At 37.8% G+C, this 17,667-nt stretch overlaps 2 protein-coding genes and 1 non-coding gene across 4 annotated transcripts; 2 read left to right on the top strand and 1 right to left on the bottom strand.

The window, feature by feature from the left end:
• Positions 1-963: 963 nt before the first annotated feature.
• TRNAQ-UUG lies at positions 964-1,035 on the bottom strand. Its single transcript has one exon. It is a non-coding gene; the product is annotated as a tRNA-Gln (tRNA).
• Positions 1,036-3,598: 2,563 nt separating this feature from the next.
• Positions 3,599-7,169, top strand: LOC113755573 (probable protein S-acyltransferase 7). The gene is made up of 4 exons (XM_027299546.1): positions 3,599-3,716; positions 4,215-4,508; positions 5,885-6,118; positions 6,275-7,169. The coding sequence occupies exons 1-4, from the start codon at positions 3,651-3,653 to the stop codon at positions 6,791-6,793; spliced, it is 1,113 nt and encodes a 370-aa protein (XP_027155347.1). The 5' UTR covers positions 3,599-3,650; the 3' UTR covers positions 6,794-7,169.
• Positions 7,170-12,201: 5,032 nt separating this feature from the next.
• On the top strand, positions 12,202-14,921 carry LOC113755574 (glycerophosphodiester phosphodiesterase GDPD1, chloroplastic-like). Of its 2 annotated transcripts, none has more exons than XM_027299547.1 (5): positions 12,202-12,479; positions 12,593-12,780; positions 13,533-13,592; positions 13,735-14,112; positions 14,220-14,921. In XM_027299547.1, the coding sequence occupies exons 1-5, from the start codon at positions 12,377-12,379 to the stop codon at positions 14,661-14,663; spliced, it is 1,173 nt and encodes a 390-aa protein (XP_027155348.1). In that variant the 5' UTR covers positions 12,202-12,376; the 3' UTR covers positions 14,664-14,921. The 2 variants fall into 2 exon arrangements, with proteins under 2 accessions (XP_027155348.1, XP_027155349.1); XM_027299548.1 differs by having other exon boundaries at positions 12,205-12,479; positions 12,596-12,780.
• Positions 14,922-17,667: the final 2,746 nt, after the last annotated feature.

Here is a 17,667-nt window from a genome sequence, read left to right as displayed (position 1 = left end):
CAAGTAAGGAGGTTTAGGTGAGGGCAGAAAAGCGAGAAGAAGAAGATATGTTGGTTGAAATGGGAGAAGCTCTGCAAATCGAAAACTGATGTGGTGGTGTGGGATTTCAGGGATTTAGAGCCTTTTAATCTTGCACTATTAGCTAAGCATGGCTGGAGATCATTGAGAAATCCAAACTCATTGGTTGCAAGAATCTTGAAGTCCCAAATACTCTGCAAGTTCAGATTTCTTTGAAAGCAGAACCTGGTGCAGGTTCATCATTTCTCTGGAAGAGTATTGTTGAAGGGAGAGAAGTACCAAAAAGGAGAATATTATGGAGAATTGGTGACGGCAAAGATGTGAAGGCTGGGATGATCCACGGATTCCACTGCCATCCTCCACTCAAAAAGGATTTGTGGCCGGATGCAGAAGTTGGAGATCTCATTGATTATAATAAAGGTTGCGCAGTTGGCGTGAATGTGAACAGGAAACTGATTTAGTATAACATAAAATTTTCTTGGATTGTGAATTTTGGTCAGGAAGTATGGAGATGTAAGGAGATGGCAAACAGCTCATCCGCCCGCGTCAGAATTAGCTTCAAGGAGTGGTCTGACCTGAGGTGCAAATGGGAAGCAGGCTGCAGAATTAGTAACGGCGGCATGGCTTATGTGGAAGTGCAAGTAGAAATGAGAAGAACTTTGAAGGGAAAAACAAATCAGGGCACCCCTTGAGGAAGTCTGCATGCATGATGTTAGAAAGGAAGTGAGGATATAATGGGAGGTGTTCAGAAATGTCCCATGACTGGGAATTTGATTAATGGGAGAGTATGTATGTGAAAGGGAAATCAATAATAAGAATTTGAGTACCCGTGAGCCTGAGTTATATGATCTTTAATCTTTATCCAGCCTAAATTATTAATTTTGCCCAAGGAAGTCATACTCATTCATGTAAGCGCTGCTGAAGAAAGAAAAAAAAAAAAAAAAAAGGTCCCACCGGGAGTCGAACCCAGGTCGCTGGATTCAAAGTCCAGAGTGCTAACCACTACACCATGGAACCCCGTCATGCTAGAAGAGCCATTTATTGGAAGTCAGGTCCTCGGCAATTCAGAATCAAAACTGGCCGTTGGTCGTTGAACTGGTATGTAAAAGATCGTTTCAAAGTCCATCATTGGATCTGATCATCATCATCGTTTCAAAGTCCATCTCCGTCACCAAATGCAATATCGTTCTTGGACAAGACAAGTACTAGTTTGAGGTAAGAAGTCACTACTATTGGAATGTTACTTTGAGGTAGAAATAGAGGCGCATGGATAGATAACACTCTATAACAGAGAGAGAGAGTTGGAAGAGAAGGGAAGGAATCGACAAACCCTCTACTATTTAAGTACTTACTGGTAACGAAGTTAAAAGGTACCATAGTATATTAGTATAGGGGCGGGGGTCAAAGCTAACTTCCTCCGAGCAAGCAACGTACACGTACACTACTGTGTCCTGTCCTGTCCTGTCCGTAGCCGTAGGAGATGGCGATTGGTGGTGGGTTGAATAATGTATTGGCACAATCCCTTTTGGCTTTGGGAAGGAGACAGGAGGGACGACTGAATTTTGACGACCAACAGAAATAGGCCACGTCATTTTGACCACCCTGCAAAGTTCAAAGATTCCTTAAAGTAAACCCTCACCGAATCTTAAAAAAAATAAAAAAATAAAAAAGACTACGGCTACCTCAGTACTGTACCTCTGTAGCAGAAACAGCATATACTATATATTTATATAATACTACCACTACAATACACACACTTACTGTACTGTGTGCTCTTGCAACCGAAAGGCGAGCAAGAAAGAATAAAGGAAAGAAAAGAGGGGCAGAGGAGGGGAGAGTGGAGTGCATTCATCAAATTTCAGAACCATACAAGAAAAAAATCCCGTCCACCACACGTGACATACCTGACCTGAGGCTCTCTCTCTCTGTGCCCGCCGGAGCCGGGGCCGGGGCCGTGGCCGGGCTCTGCTGTGCTCTGCCTGCTATTCCCAATTTTCTATAGGAGGAGGAGGAGGATTAGTGGTAGTAAGTAGTAACAAAAAGAATCGGGTCTAACGAAATAAGCCTTTTTCTTTCCTTTTGTCATTGGCCAAACACGTCCTTCCCCTCCCCTCTTTCTTGTGGCCTAATAAAACTACACTTAAATTATTATTACTCCTAATATAATAATTAAAACCAAAAGCCAAGCCCCCATCGGCCTGTCGCCGGTCGGATTCAATCTTTCCCATGCATCATCCTCCTTTGCTGTAAGCTATCCCAACTCTCCCTCCCCACTCTCATGGTTTTAAAAGCACTTTTTCCTGCTTTTTTTATTACTATATTTTATGCTTAATTTCATTCTCCTACTCTGTACACTCTTTTTACAACTTTGCCTTTGCCATTGTGGTGGGACATTTCCAGTTGAGCCTCCAATCTCTCACCACCAGATTCACAGAGATGTATGTGGTTCCTCCGCCCAACCGCTCCGATCCGCTTTCCGGATCCACTCCCTCCTCCGATGCTTTACGGATTTACCAGACATGGAAAGGCAGCAACGTCTGTTTTCTCTTCTCTTCTCTTCTAGGGTTCTTCCTCTTTCTTTCTTTTTTTTCAAAAAAATTATTGTTAGATAGATGAGTTCATTTTCCTGTTCATGTTCATTTTGGTACAAGTCATGCTTAACTCTTACCAATCAAGTTGACGTATGCTATTTAGATTACATTACATTCTTGTTCTTCTTTTACTTCTAATTTATGGTGCAAAACTTGATGCTTCGTTCCTTTTTTCATCAGTCACATTCCTTAACATTAAACTAGGGCTTTGGAAATTTATTTTATTTTGAATGCAAGAAGGGCTGCTATTATGCCCCCCGCCCCCCCCCCCCGTCTACCGTTAGCCATGCCTAGGGCTACGGACGTATTTACTGATGTTTCAATGGGTCCTTCCACATGTTAATTAGTACTAAACTTGAAATTTTAAGTTTTCTTCCATGCTTATTTGCTTGGTGATTTGAATTTTTTGAACTGCAATAAAACAATAGTTTTGATTCCTGTCACACAATCACTTAGAATGCGTCAAAAAAACTGACTCTCCTATCCAATGTATGTTATCACAAGTTTCGCTTCGCCTGCCCGGATTCTGATTTGAGCATCTTTCTGATCTTTTTCTTTTAGATTTCTAGTTTGAAATTTTGATTTGGTATTCCTACTTATCCTGTGCAAGTTCGGGAGTTGTGCCAACTTTTAAACTCAAGGGGTTGCGCTTTCAAGTTGATACTGAAACCCACGAGGATGAAATGCTCTACTGATTAATTCATTAAGTTCGTCATGTGATTACTATAATTAGAGTACTAAGTTCGAGGACCTAACAGCTTTGGATTTAACTTAGTAGCACAAGAGGATTCTTGGTATCCATTCCATATTGCATGCTTTCCCTGCTACTTTCCAATTTTAAAAGGTCTTTGGAAGCTCCTTTCTAGACAGAATGCTTTAGCTGCTTTGTTAAGTTCTTTTTTTTTTTCCCACTCTATGTGCAGATATTTTTTCTTCAGGGAAGATTTATGTTTGGACCTGATGTAAGATCACTGGCGCTTACCATATTCCTTATTTTTGGCTCCTGTTGCGACTTTCTGTGTTTTTGTTGCTCGAAAGCTGATGGATGATTTTTCACACCATTTGGGCATATCAATAATGGTTATTTCTGTCGTCTTCACATTTTATGTAATGTCCTCTCTCTCTCTCTCTCTCTCTACAAAGGTACAAAATTGCAGTCTTTTATGCTTTTACTTTCCTATGCACTTTATCTCCCTGGTCATGGAAGTTGCTTGGCAAAATATTTGAGCCATATGGTTAAAAGAAAGATGTTTTTGCTGTTTTGGCTTGTTCGTGTTTTCCTATAGGTATAAAAGGTCTAATTTTCTTTCAAATTTGTGCATCATTTTTTTTTTTGAAAATTTATTAGTAATCTATTCATAATTCACAAGGTTTGATGACCACTGCATAGCAGGTTTAGGCTGCATACTCTCATTTGATTTTTAAAAACAGAAAACCAAAATGGAAAAGGATTGAGGTGGAATCATTTCTGTAAAGCAAATTGCCTAGTGATAGACATCGATCTTAATTTTTAAGCACCAGCAAATGTAAAAATCTATAAGATCATCCTATTTTCATTTTTTAGGGTGATAAGGTCTAAATTTTTTGGTATTTACTATCATGCAGGTTTTAGTTCTTCTGCTGCTTACCTCTGGAAGAGATCCTGGTATAATTCCTCGTAATACCCACCCTCCGGAACCTGAAGGCTATGACGGGGGTGCAGAAGGTGGTGTACAGACTCCACAGTTACGCTTGCCTCGTATTAAGGAAGTTGAGGTCAATGGCATAACTGTGAAGATTAAATATTGTGACACCTGCATGCTCTACAGACCTCCCCGCTGCTCTCATTGTTCAATATGTAACAACTGTGTGGAAAGATTTGACCATCACTGTCCTTGGGTTGGACAGTGCATTGGACTGGTAAGATAAATCAGCTTAAATTGTTTAAATTTAGGCATTTTAATAATCAAGTGGTAGTCTTTAAGTACGAAAGGAATACCTCCTTCCCTTTTCTTTAGTGGCCTTGAATGGACAACATGAATTTTACATATTATTGAACAGTAGAAATTGTTGAACATGTGGGCCTTGATATTACTAAAATGGAGATAATTAACTATTGCCCCAGAAGTGTTTTTCATACATAAAATATTGGAGACCACAGAAATTTGGATTATAAGAGTCTGGAGAGTAATAATGCATTTTATAAATCTAAACCACCTTCACCATCTTGTGCCCCTGGACAGTGGCATGTTTCAAAATTCATGCATATTGAGAAAGTTGGCCACCTCAGCCTTTACAGGCTTTTTATGAAATTGTCATATCTGTAAAATTAGGATAATTCATATTTTCTTGTTCAATTTTAACTCTATGCCCAAGGAACATGAGTGTTTGTATGTGTAAATCCATCTTCTGATAATCAAAAAGTGAATCTGGGTTAGTACCACTTGTGTGAACTCTGAATTAACATTCTTATTTCTCTGGTGGCATACTTTCTAATTTGGTAGCATATGATGACTTACGTTATGTCCATGTCATGTTTTCCTGGGTGAACTGTTCTTGGGTCTTCTTATTCCCCTTTATGCTTTCTGGTCAACTTCTTCTGTTGGGTTCAATTAATATCAGTTGGTGTCAAGCTATGAATGTGTTTTTAATCTTAAATTAAAGTGTCATTCCTAAGAAAGAAGTTGCAGGCATCTTCTTGGAAGGACAACTAAGATTTTGAAATTTTGGCTTTGAGATCATTTGAAGATACTGCAACCAGATGACTAGTATTGGTGTAGCCCAGTCTGTTCATCAATAAAGCTTCTGCTGCTTTGTTGAACTCCTAATTAGTGCTTTGATTAGAAATAACCTTTTGGCCTATGATTTAAAGCTTTAAATTTAATGTCTTTGGTGTCTGCAATAACAATGGGTATTTTCAGTCAGGATTCTGTACTCCTATCCTAAACCTGATGAAACTGTTGTCATCTTTTAGCTTGAATAATATGACATCTGGGTACACTGCTTGCATTTGATGAACATTGTATGTGGAGTTTACTCCAGAAGACTACATTAATTCCTTTTGTTAGTTGGTAGCTTGGTGCTGGAATGGTGAATAGATTTGTCTGTGTGGATTAGAGTACCCACATGTATTAGTAATATTTTAACCTTTTGACCAAAATGTTATCCCATGGGTCCTGAAATATTTATTTCTTTGTATGCAGCAGAACTACTGATTTGCCTTCATGCTAATCTTTTTGATGACTCCTGTTTTTGTACGTCTTGTTGTCCTGAGATATTGATATCTTTTTATGCAGCGGAACTACAGATTTTTCTTTATGTTTGTCTTCTCGACGACTATCCTGTGTATATATGTTTTCGGTTTCTGTTGGGTCTACATCACAAGGATCATGAATTCTGAGGAGACGACAATTTGGAAAGCAATGATCAAGACACCTGCTTCCATCGTTCTCATTGTTTACACTTTTATATCAATGTGGTTTGTTGGTGGTCTTACTGCATTCCACTTGTATCTCATTAGTACAAATCAGGTTAGACTTGAGATCTTGTTTTTCTTGATGCAAAACTGCTGTACTTGTGTTTATAGCTAATGCTTTTGTGTTTTATGTTCGTATTTAATCTACATAAAGGATTTAAATACCATGCTAACAACTTGCTGGTGTTTCAACAATATTCATTTTTTGCAGACTACTTACGAGAATTTTAGATATCGGTATGATCGCCGCGCCAATCCCTATAACAAAGGCGTGGTGCAGAACTTCAAGGAGATATTTTGCTCTCCTATCCCTCCATCTAAGAACGATTTTAGGGCAAAGGTTCCTCAGGAACCAACTTTACCAGCTCGATCAGTTGGTGGGGGCTTTGTAAGTCCAAACATGGGTAAGGCTGTGGATGACATAGAAATGGGCAGAAAAGCAGTGTGGGGAGATGTTGGACCTCTAACAGATAATCCAGAAGGTCACTTCAGTGACAATGATGGCTTGAACATTAAGGATGGTGGATTTGATGGCATGTCTCCTGGGATAAGGACTACCGTTGATGAAGGTGATCGCGCTGGAGTACATCCTAGACGCTCCAGTTGGGGAAGGAAAAGTGGAAGCTGGGAAATGTCACCTGAAGTACTTGCTTTGGCATCTAGAATGGGAGAACCAAATGGAATGGGAGGAAGCAGCAGCAGCGGCTTGACAACTGGACGACCCACGTAACACAAAGGTGTCCTTTACTGACCGTTGGGATTCATTTGACTTGATTTGGTGATCTCGAGCTTGTAAATGTATGGCTTGGTTTCTGGTCATTCTGCTTTGCACAATTTGTTGTGGGTTCTTAGGAACTTTCAGGGGCTGTCTATAAGTGATGCTGTGGCCGCTCAGCTTTGGAGAAGGAATTGAATGGTTTGGTTTCTGTGAGGGGTGCGATTTTCCTTCTTGGTGTTGTATTTTATTTGTGGGACTAGTTTGTGTCTAATGGTTCAATCTCTTCTCTCTTGTCTATCTGTTGGCTCTGCGTGGACTGTTTGTTGGTTACACATCTCTCTTCCATTTGGATTTTAATCACTCGTGGTTGCAGAATGTGTTCTTTTGAGTTTATGCTGAGGTCGAAATCTAACAGATGCTTCACATAATCGTTGGCGTGAAGTCTCTACAATTTGTAACGTTTAGAGGATGCAATCCCCACACCCCCCCCCCCCACCCCCACACAGCCCAACGACTAGATGGATACTGCCGGCAGTTTATGCACCCCAGCGAGGGTATCTTTACTTTATTTACTGCTCGCTTCAGAATGCCAGCGAGGCATCCACTCTAGAGGGACGCCAAAGGATTGGGTTTGGATCCGGATTTGGCCCTGAACCAATCCACTTCTTTTCCCTCGTATGGACTTTATTTCTTGTTGTGTGTATCCGAATTCGACTCAGATTCAAGTAATGGTGTGAATTAAGATTTACACCTGTTTTGGTACCCGGATGCGTTACATATAAATATGTAATTAAGTACCTAGTTGATATCTATACTTTATCTGCACAATATAATAAAGCCAGAGCACCGGTAGAGAATGCAAACAATTGTTAACATCTTTTAAACTTTCAATTATACATTTTAAAAATTTAATTTTTGCCCTGCCCACGTAATCATATTCTGCTAACGTAACTATTTATAACCATCCAGGCATCTATGGGTGAGAGCTTTGGGTAAATACATTTCGTCATTTAATACTGTATATTTTTAACTTTACCTTGTGAAAATCACTTATTATTTTATTACCTAAATATGAATTGTGAAGATGACTATATGTAACTTTATTTTAACTATAACTATCTAAACACATCTTGATAAAATAACTGTTTCTAAATATTACAACTATTAAATTAACCATCATTTGATGGGAAAAATATTAAAATACCACAATTTGCTTTTGATGATGAACATTTCATGCAAAGATATAGCAAATTATTTCAAATAATATTTCGCTTGTATCATAAAAACATTTTCCAACTCATTTTTTTTATCTCACATATATCACATCACAAAAAGTGTAATTATTATAGTAATTATTTCAAATAATACTCTATCCAAATACACTTGCGTGTGACTTTAGCACTAGATGTAATAGATTTCCATTACCGTTTTGTAAGTGTTGTAACTACTAAATTATTGTAACCTTAGAAAAACTAATATAAGTATTATTTATGTTAAAAAAATAAAATTATACAAAATTCATTCATGCTAAGTACTTTCAAATTGCACACACGTTGGATGAGCTATTAACACTAGTTTATACTAGTATAAAAGGGAGACGAAGGCCCTGTTTGATAACTTAATTCAACACTTAATTTTAATGGATTCAAATCTTAACATGTTCAGACGCATTTGATAACAAAAAATTGAATGTCTGAATTAATTAAGAAGCACTGAATTTCCTAAGTAAACCTTGTTCCTAAAAATAGGTGATAAGTTGCTCCTTTGACACTGAATGTGATATAGACTCAAATGTATTAGATTTAATACTTGACAATTTAATAACTTAATGGATTTAGATTTCAAATTTCAGTTTTCAGTTTTATTAAATGCACTTGAAGTAATTGGTGTAAACCTCTTTTATGTCACTTTATACTCTTCCTAAACTATCCTTGATAACTACCAATTTCCAAATTCTCAACATATCCTTCTTCCAACTTATATGTATTTTTTATTATATTATTTTTCAACTTAAGTAGTAATCATTAATTCTTATTAGCAACTACCCATTACGGTTATGAAATGCTATTGAATAATTATTTGTATATATAAGACGACAACCTCCAACAACTTCCTATCCAAAAGAAAAATGACAGATACTTCCATTCACATGTCTTTAAAGGAAGAAGAAAAAGCCTTCAACAATTACCAAAAACTTGAAAATCTTTTTTTTTAATTTTCTTATTTTGGATTTGCGCTTATATAAATATAAGGTGTGTCCTTCCAACTTATTCATTATAACTAGTTTTGTACCCGTTCGTTGAACGGGAATTTTCGAAAAATAATAAACTATTTAGTCAATTTTATAAAAATATCGATATAAAATACAAACTTAATGTATATTTTATAACCTTTCTTAAGTATATTACTACATGCGCATTATAATATCAAGTATTCTTATAATATAAATTTGAACATCTAATTCAGTAAATAATAATTTAAAAATGGAAAAAATAACATTCGACAATACCATAACATTCAAAAACTTGAAAATAAATAAAAAGTGCAGTAAATAGTATCAAATAATATTCTACTCTTCACAAACTTGTTTTTGTTTTTCTTCTGTTTGAACATTCTCCTCGATTTGTCCGTGTAAATCAGCATTTATTGATTTTTCATTATCACTGCATGATAACTAAGTATAAAAAAATAAACATTCAAAGTTGTGTATAACAATACGTAAAGATTATAATTTAAGAAAGTAAAATAGTATATTATATCTACCTTCTCATGCAAATCTTTTTATGAGAATTCCCTTCATCTGTGATTTTTGTTGAACCCTCTGATGAATGATTCATATGAAGTGTATTGAAATGTTGTTGATTAGAATCATCTGTATACTAATTAGGATCTGGGAAGAAGATGCTTCGGGTTGGTATTGGTTGTCGGTTCCACCAATATGATAATGATTTATCAAAATTAAAGGCAAAAATATTATGTGAGATATAATATGTGAAATATAAGAGAAATTTATTACTAATTCAAGATATATTACTAATCCTATGTGTTCATAAAAAAACAAACAGAAAATAAAAACAAAAAAAATAAAATTCAAGATATGTTACTAAACTTTTACAATTGAATATCAACATGGCTTTTTTTTTTTTAAAAAAAAATGTATTAAAAGAAGATGTACCTGATAATCAAGAGGAGTGGAAACCCAAAATCGATACTTTAATGTGCCAACAGTTTGCACTGAAAATATCTAACCATGAATTTGATGCTTGAAATCAATATATTAGAGACTATATATAGTGTAGGCATAAGAAATAAGAATTGATAAGAATATAAAGAGATATTGATAAGAACAATAAAAGTAGGTTTATCTTGATTTAAGTTGTTTAGAGTGCGTAACTTTGGATAGGAAATAAGAATCCTATAATATTAAGAATTCTTATAAGAAATAAAAGTGCGTTATCAAGACAGATTTTACCTATCTTGAAAGACCACGTCAATTATATCGAGTCCTTTAACTTTAAGTGCATGGACTCCTATGGTGTGAATCCAAATACTAAATACTCCCCACCATCTGAGCAGAGATGTATTGTGAATCCTATAACCTAGCAATGAGTATAACCTGCATGTTTTGATTAACAACGAACGGGTTTATAGGAATTTACAAACCCGTGCTCAAATAGGAATTTATATTTGACTGTACGGGTCAAATACATGTAGTTAATTGGATTCAATTAACTTTTTATTTTCCATAAATTTCGTGCTATGCACTATGTCTTGATAACACACTTAATAATAAAATCTATTAAGAATCCTATTTCCAACATCAGATATTGACTTCTGTTATTAATGGTTCCTTTTGAAATTAATTAATTTTCTACTTCTTGTAGTGATAAAAATTTTTATTTACTTCGGTTCCCTATGCAGTACACAAATTATTGGCATGAATTTGGAGATATATCTAATAGAGATATTTAAGTCTCTTCTATTTATATCGCATTACTTTCCAGTTCCTTTTTTGGGTAGGAAATAAGAATTGATATATATATAAACAAAAAAGGAGCAAGCCACGTAGGAAATTACTTGTCGTCTCGTTAAGTCACGTAGGAAAGAGAAAACATTAAGGGATAAGAACGAGAATACGGCTTTATTATATATATATATGATTCCCGATCAACACCGTTCATTGAGTAGTTCCCGCCAAACGGGAATTACAGAGAAATCTCGGACAGGAACGGTGGTTGGTGCGTGTGTATGTTGTCAACATACCGTGGATCCACATCAGACGCTTCAGCAGAAAACAATCTATTATTGAGAAAAGAAAAGAAAAGAAGAAAATTAATTTGAGCCACGACCACCGCTAAAATCATGCAAAGCAATCTAATCTATTACTACTGCTTGCTTGCTCCGCGTGCAAGTAAGTATTATTAACTATTAAGTAGTAGTGGTACGAATATTCATTCAATCGTTTATGATGAAAGAAATGAAATGATGGCTTAGAAAAGCATGCATTTTATTCTATTTTTCAACCAACCTGTCTAGTAATCAATTATGGTTATTGAATATTAGCAAATAACTATCTATTTGTACATTTTATTTTGATCAATTTTCTACATATCTGTTATTAAACTATAAAACCAATTCCCCTACTAAAAATGATATTGACAAATACTTTAAAGATCTCACGAATATATTTTTTTTCTATTAATTGCATAGATAATTAATTGACTTGTAATGCATGGAGAAGGGGCGAGAAAAAGGGGGGATATGCATAAATTTAGGTCACTGGTCTTGTGCTTCCGGTTCCGGATGATTGGCTTATCATTTTGCGGGTTATGTGATGATTGAGGTGGCAATGGAGTCATAATGCTGCGGGGGGCCGGAAGTGATAATTATAAATGGTAGGAAAGAAAAGACAACAACGAGTCATGTGTGTGTTTTTTTTTTTTGGGAAGTAAAAGTAGTAATGCGTGTTAGAAAAGTAATAGACTGTAGACTAGTAGTAAGTATAATTAAAAAAAGGTCGGTAGGTTTGTGTGAACTGAACTGAAGGCGTTATATATGGACGGAATATCCAAAAATTTAGAAGAAGAGCAGAGCAAGAAAGAGAGGAACGAACGAATATCCAAAAGCATATCTTTGGCGACAAAAAAAAAAAAAAAAAAAAAAAAAAGAATATCCAAAAGCATATACTACTAATATATAACGCGAAAAATATTGAGAATATTCGATGGGCAGATCCTTTCTTCCCCTTTTATTATTCCAAAAAAATTCCATTCCAATTCCAATGAGTGGGGGTGGGAGGCAGGCATCACCACGTCTGGCTTGGCTGCCAACGCATCCGCGGACACATTAAATCAAGACAATAATAATAAATCCATAAATACATCCATCCATCCATCCAGGAGCATACATATATATATATATATATACCCCCTGCCCAACGGCGCCTCCTCGGCCCCTCCTCTCCTGCTCTTCATCATCCATCCCAAAAACCAAAAGAACTGCTGGTTTCTCCTTCCTTCTCCGTGCCCCATTCTGAGATTGCAATATATATATATATATACATACATCTACGTGTATCGTATATTTTTCAAAAAGATGGCTCTAAAGGCCGTTCATGTCTCCGACGTCCCCAGTCTCGATCATGTTCCTGAAAACGCCGCCTCCTTGTCTCTATATTCCCCCTCCCGCTTCCTCAAAGGTGTGTGTTTTTTTCTCTACTTTTGTTTGCCAGCTCTTTCTCTCTCCCCCTAAACTATTTTCTTCCATCTATCTTATGGTTTGATGTGTGTATTGGCTTTAAAATATGCGTAGCAGGCGGTTTGGAAACGGGGAGATCGGCGTTTAAAGCTCCGAAATTTTTGGTGATCGGACACCGGGGGAACGGAATGAATCTATTGCAGTCGTCGGATGGGAGAATGAAGGCCATTAAGGAGAATTCTATCCTTTCTTTCAATGCAGCCTCTAACTACCCCATCGATTATGTTGAGTTTGATGTTCAGGTACTTTACTGCTACCATTACTACTACTTTCATGATGATGATATCATCCCCATTGATTTCTTTTTTTCTTCTTTCCTTTTTTTTTTTAAAAAAAAAAAATTTATCTGGAATTTTTTTTTTTAAAAAAAACATCAAACCAAAGTACCAAACCAACAACGCCCAACTTCAACCGCTGTTTTGCTTCTAGTTTCTACCGCCGCTGCTGCTATTATTTTGTGTTATCGAAGCTAATATATTTTATGATGATTAAAAAGAGAGGAAAAAAAGGGGGAAACTAGATCCGTGATGCCTGTCTGACCCTGTTCCCTGTCATTGGCGCGTCCTTTTTTTCGCCAAATTCTACTTCATCCGATACTTGTGACGTAAACTATTTCTAGTAGTATCGAATTTCTTTTCTTCTTTTCTCCCTATAAAAGGGGGAAATATAGGCAGTACTTGAATATTTACTTTTATTTATTTTTGGTTTTTTGAGACCTGAATTGAATGAATTCTCTTAATAGTTGGTGGTGCATAGTTTGGTTTTAAGCCCTCATCTATTCACCCGTTCACCAAGGTTTTGCTCTGTATCAAGGTTACTGATGAATCTATTTTTCCTCCCTCCTCCTTCTTGGCGTTGGATATTTTTATAGACTATAAGAGTCTTGCTCTTGTTTAAGAACCAAAAGAAGTACTACTCGTTTTGGTACTTTTTTTTGATACAACAAGAGGAGGCTTACACGGAAAAGTGAAAGATACCGGTGTGAGTTTTGCAGGTCACCGGAGATGGCTTCCCTATTATTTTCCACGACAACTTCATCCTCTCTGAACAAAACGTAAGCTCCCTCTCTCCACGAGGTTCCATGCATATTCCCGTCCATCAGTAGTAGCAAAATCCCATCCCGACTGATCGAATTTTTTTTTTTTAATTTGGGCTGGGAATTTTATTTTAATTTTAATTGTAATTTCCATTTCCAGGGCATGATTTACGAGAGGAGAGTAACAGACCTGTCGCTGTCTGAATTCCTCGGTTACGGTCCCCAGAGAGAAGACGGGAAAGTGGGAAGATCTCTGTTGAGGAAAACCAAGGACGGCAGAATAGTCAGCTGGAGCGTTGAAACGGACGATTCCCTCTGCACCTTAGAAGAAGCCTTCCACAAAGTCAACCCTCGATCGGGCTTCAACGTCGAGTTAAAGTTCGATGATCACGTCGTTTATCAAGAGGACCAACTCGTCCAGGTTCTTCAAGCCATCTTGCGGGTTGTATTTGAGCATGCCCGCGACCGGCCCATCATCTTTTCTAGTTTCCAACCTGATGCTGCTCTGCTCATCAGGAAGCTACAGAGCACCTATCCGGTGAGTCTCTTTCCTCTCGTCAGCTTCTAATTTTTCTTGATTCGAGTGCACTCAAAGATTGCCTTTATTGTGGTGGAACAATTTTTTCTTTAAAAAAAAAAAAACAGGTCTTTTTCCTCACGAATGCCGGGACAGAGATTTACTATGACGTGAGAAGGAACTCTTTGGAAGAGGCCGTGAAGCTATGCTCGGAAGGGGGATTGCAAGGTATTGTTTCCGAAGTGAAAGGCATCTTCAGAAATCCGGGGGCAGTTAACAAGATCAAAGACTCCAAGCTCTCCCTTCTAACATACGGCAAGTTGAATAATGTGCCTGAGGCCGTCTACCTCCAATATTTGATGGGCATTGAAGGCGTGATTGTGGATGTAGTTGAGAAAATAACCGAGGCTGTCTCAAATTTGATGAGGCCATCCAAGGAAGGAGCAGAGGAGGAGGAGGAGGCGGTGGTGGAGGAACATAATGATCAGTCGTTGCAACATGCCAAGCCTGAATTCTCCCAGAAGGAACTGTCTTTCTTGCTGAAGCTAATTCCAGAATTGATACAGCAATAACTTTTCAAGTTATTTGACCGTAATCCTTCTTTTTCTTTTCCTGTTCGCTTGCCTGACCTCCATGATTGCACATAAATTGGCCTATTTCCAAGTTAAAGAGCAGAGGCACCCCATATGCCAGTAGTATGATACGTTAGTTCTCCACTCGACTCGTGGTACCATTCAACTTGTTGATGTAGAGCCATTGTACAGTAGGACTTTTTGCTGCTTTCTTACATGCATGAATTAGAAAGGAAGAGATTTCGTCTTTCCTCACCACTTCCTTGAGATTTTTTTTACCCCCCCCCCTTTTTTTTACCGATTTGTTGGTTGGGCTGCACCTGCAACATCGCCCTTTACTAGTAAACCATGACTCGGGGCCAGTGACCCTTGCGGTGTAAATATAACTAACATCCACTGCCTATGAACTGGGTATACAATTACAGCTGCCGCCAAGTTCATTCATCACATGGATTCCTGGCCAATTCCAGGAACCCAAACGAGAAACCTCCTCAAAAGATGCAGCAGCAGTTACCGAGACAAGACGTCTGGAAAACAGTAACGATATAACTAGTCAAAAACGGAAAAGTTCTAACCGTGATCCAATTTTTGGTGATTTCGAATTCCGGCAATTTCACCGGCCGCAAAAGATGTTGACGGCACCACCAGTTTGCTGTCGTTCTTCTGGGCTCTCAATCTTTAGTTTAGAGAAGGGATGGGAGATCTGAGCAGGAGGATTTCAAATAACACCTAATATGATCAGAAGGATTTGAAATTTTATTAGTTTTAGCTTTGGAAATCCATCGATTCTCATGAATTTTAATTCCAATCACCTCAACGTGATCAAAACAACCAAGGGGATTTGGAATCCGAATTCAGCCAAAATCTTTTTATCCAAACGCCCTTAAACAATTGCTGTCTACTAACATGAACACAATCAATCAGTCGTGATTTATGATGTTGCCTATGATGGCTAGAGAAATTTCTAAAAAATTATGATGATTTTAAAAAAAATTCTAACAAAGGGGGCCTTTTTTGTATGGAGTTCCGTCAAGGGGTCTTCGCATTCAGCAAATGCGAGCTCAAGGGAGCTCGCATTTGCTGAATGCGAGGTCTCCCTGAATTTTCCTACCATCCAAATCAAAAAAAAAAAAGAAAAGAAAAACAGACATAGAGGTGTTTTTTTTGAAATTTTGTGAACAAAAGATCTTCCCCTTCAAGTGCAGATGATGCAGAAATGAAGAAGTTACTTATACAACCCAAATTCAGATCGGATTTCGCTCATGAAAGCCAAATATCCAACCCTGGCTCGAAATGTTCACCCACATTTTCTGCACATTTTCTCTTTTTTTTTTCTACTGATTTTCTCTCCCTTTTTGGCTCCCCACAGTCTCTCTTCCTCCCTTACTCTCTCTCTGGTTTTCCTTTCTGCTTCAACCGTCACTTCTCCCTCAATCTCCCCTCTCTTTCTCGGTACTTTTTCTTTCTCCTTTGCCCGCTGCTACCCGAAGCTCTTTCTTTGCTTTTTCCTCACTCAGTCCAACCCTGCCATTGTTGTCGAAGAATGAACAGTTGCTTTGCAATTCAATACTACTGCTGCTTGCATTGCTGGTGCTGCCATTGTTAGCACTGATTGCGCAAGCATCCCAGTTCGGGAATGCGGGAGTTTGGTCTTTTTTTTTTTTTTTTCCAAACTGAGCTCGCATTCGCGGAATGCGAGCTCAGTGACCTCGCATTCCACGAATGCGAAGACCCCATTTCAAGAACAAATGAAAAAAACCGCCCCACTTGTAGAATGATTTTTTTTTTTCATCACAAACCAAGAATTCTCCCAGGATGGCTAAGAGCAAAATAGTTTATACGAAAAAGAAAACTTGAACGAAATAACAGTAGTAACTACTTGTTTATAGGGTACATAGCACAAAAATGGTATGGATTTATTTACAACTTCACTCGAGAGAATCCAGACAAACCATAATCTGATGTGGAACTAAATGGTCCAAAACTTTAGGCCTAATTATATGTATTCATGGATAGGGGTGGCAGTGAGACAAATCAAATTCGAATACATCGAAGAGTAATATTTGAGTTTGAGTACGAGCTCGATGAACTTTCGATTTTGAAGCTCGAGCCCAACTCGTGTAAAAATAGAGTGCTCGAATCGAGTTCAAACTCGCTCGAGAATCAAATTAAGATTAAGTTTGAGTTCGAAGTTGAGGTGAAGCTGAAGCTGCTCGAATTTGAGTGATAAGATGTGTAATTTATTCGGCAAGCTTTGGAGCAGATTAGTTAGATACTCGAATCCGACTTGATAACTAAGCTCAAGTAGCTCAAACACGAGTTGAGATTAAACCGAATTGCTTGGTTCGTTTTGTCAGCCCTATTCATGGATAGAGAACCAAATGATGATCCATCGTCATCAAGCAAAATGTGATTTATAAAATTTTTTTCTTATTTTTGGGACAAGTAGTTTGGTGAAATTTTCCAGACCGAGAAACAGGTAAATTTGTAGGTGGCATTGAATGGGGATTTTGAGATTTTTAGTACGTAGTGGCAAATCGGGCAATTTGGGGGACGATCATTCTTGGCTCTTGGCTTGGATCCTTGGCGCATGGGAGTCCAAAGACGACTTCAAGCTCAAACCCGAAGTTCCCGTTACTGTTGACGACTTGGCATCCATCTTTCCATACACGAAATTCGGCCTCCGACTCTCCCTGTGTTCGTCTTTTTTTCGGTAGGTGGAATGGATAGACAGTTGGATTGGAAATGACATAGTACCATATTTGCCCCGTCCACGTCCATCCCAATTATTGTTACCCTTCTCACAATCGTACTAACTTGTCAATTTGACCGTTGTCATTCTTGCCATCGTTTCCCCCTCTGGCCCTTGCATCACCAACTCTTCTCACCAAGCTATCAACACCATTGCCCCCCCAAAACCGCCCGCGGAGCTGCGTCCTGTCGGCTGTTCCCCAAACCAACAACAACGTAGTAATAATAATAATAATAAAAATAGAATGTTCCT

Source organism: Coffea eugenioides, unplaced genomic scaffold, assembly GCF_003713205.1.
Source record: "Coffea eugenioides isolate CCC68of unplaced genomic scaffold, Ceug_1.0 ScVebR1_1589;HRSCAF=2465, whole genome shotgun sequence".
Classification (NCBI taxonomy): domain Eukaryota; kingdom Viridiplantae; phylum Streptophyta; class Magnoliopsida; order Gentianales; family Rubiaceae; genus Coffea; species Coffea eugenioides.
This window is presented reverse-complemented; position numbering and strand designations above follow the sequence as displayed.

Excerpts from the sequence above, each read along its gene's own strand:
- LOC113755573 (XM_027299546.1), top strand. The coding sequence starts at position 3,651 with ATGGATGATTTTTCACACCATTTGGGCATATCAATAATGGTTATTTCT. Across the intron at positions 3,717-4,214 it reads CTGTCGTCTTCACATTTTAT|GTTTTAGTTCTTCTGCTGCT; the intron begins GTAATGTCCTCT and ends ACTATCATGCAG. Across the intron at positions 6,119-6,274 it reads ATCTCATTAGTACAAATCAG|ACTACTTACGAGAATTTTAG; the intron begins GTTAGACTTGAG and ends CATTTTTTGCAG.
- LOC113755574 (XM_027299547.1), top strand. The coding sequence starts at position 12,377 with ATGGCTCTAAAGGCCGTTCATGTCTCCGACGTCCCCAGTCTCGATCAT. Across the intron at positions 12,480-12,592 it reads CCCCTCCCGCTTCCTCAAAG|CAGGCGGTTTGGAAACGGGG; the intron begins GTGTGTGTTTTT and ends AAATATGCGTAG. Across the intron at positions 12,781-13,532 it reads ATGTTGAGTTTGATGTTCAG|GTCACCGGAGATGGCTTCCC; the intron begins GTACTTTACTGC and ends TGAGTTTTGCAG.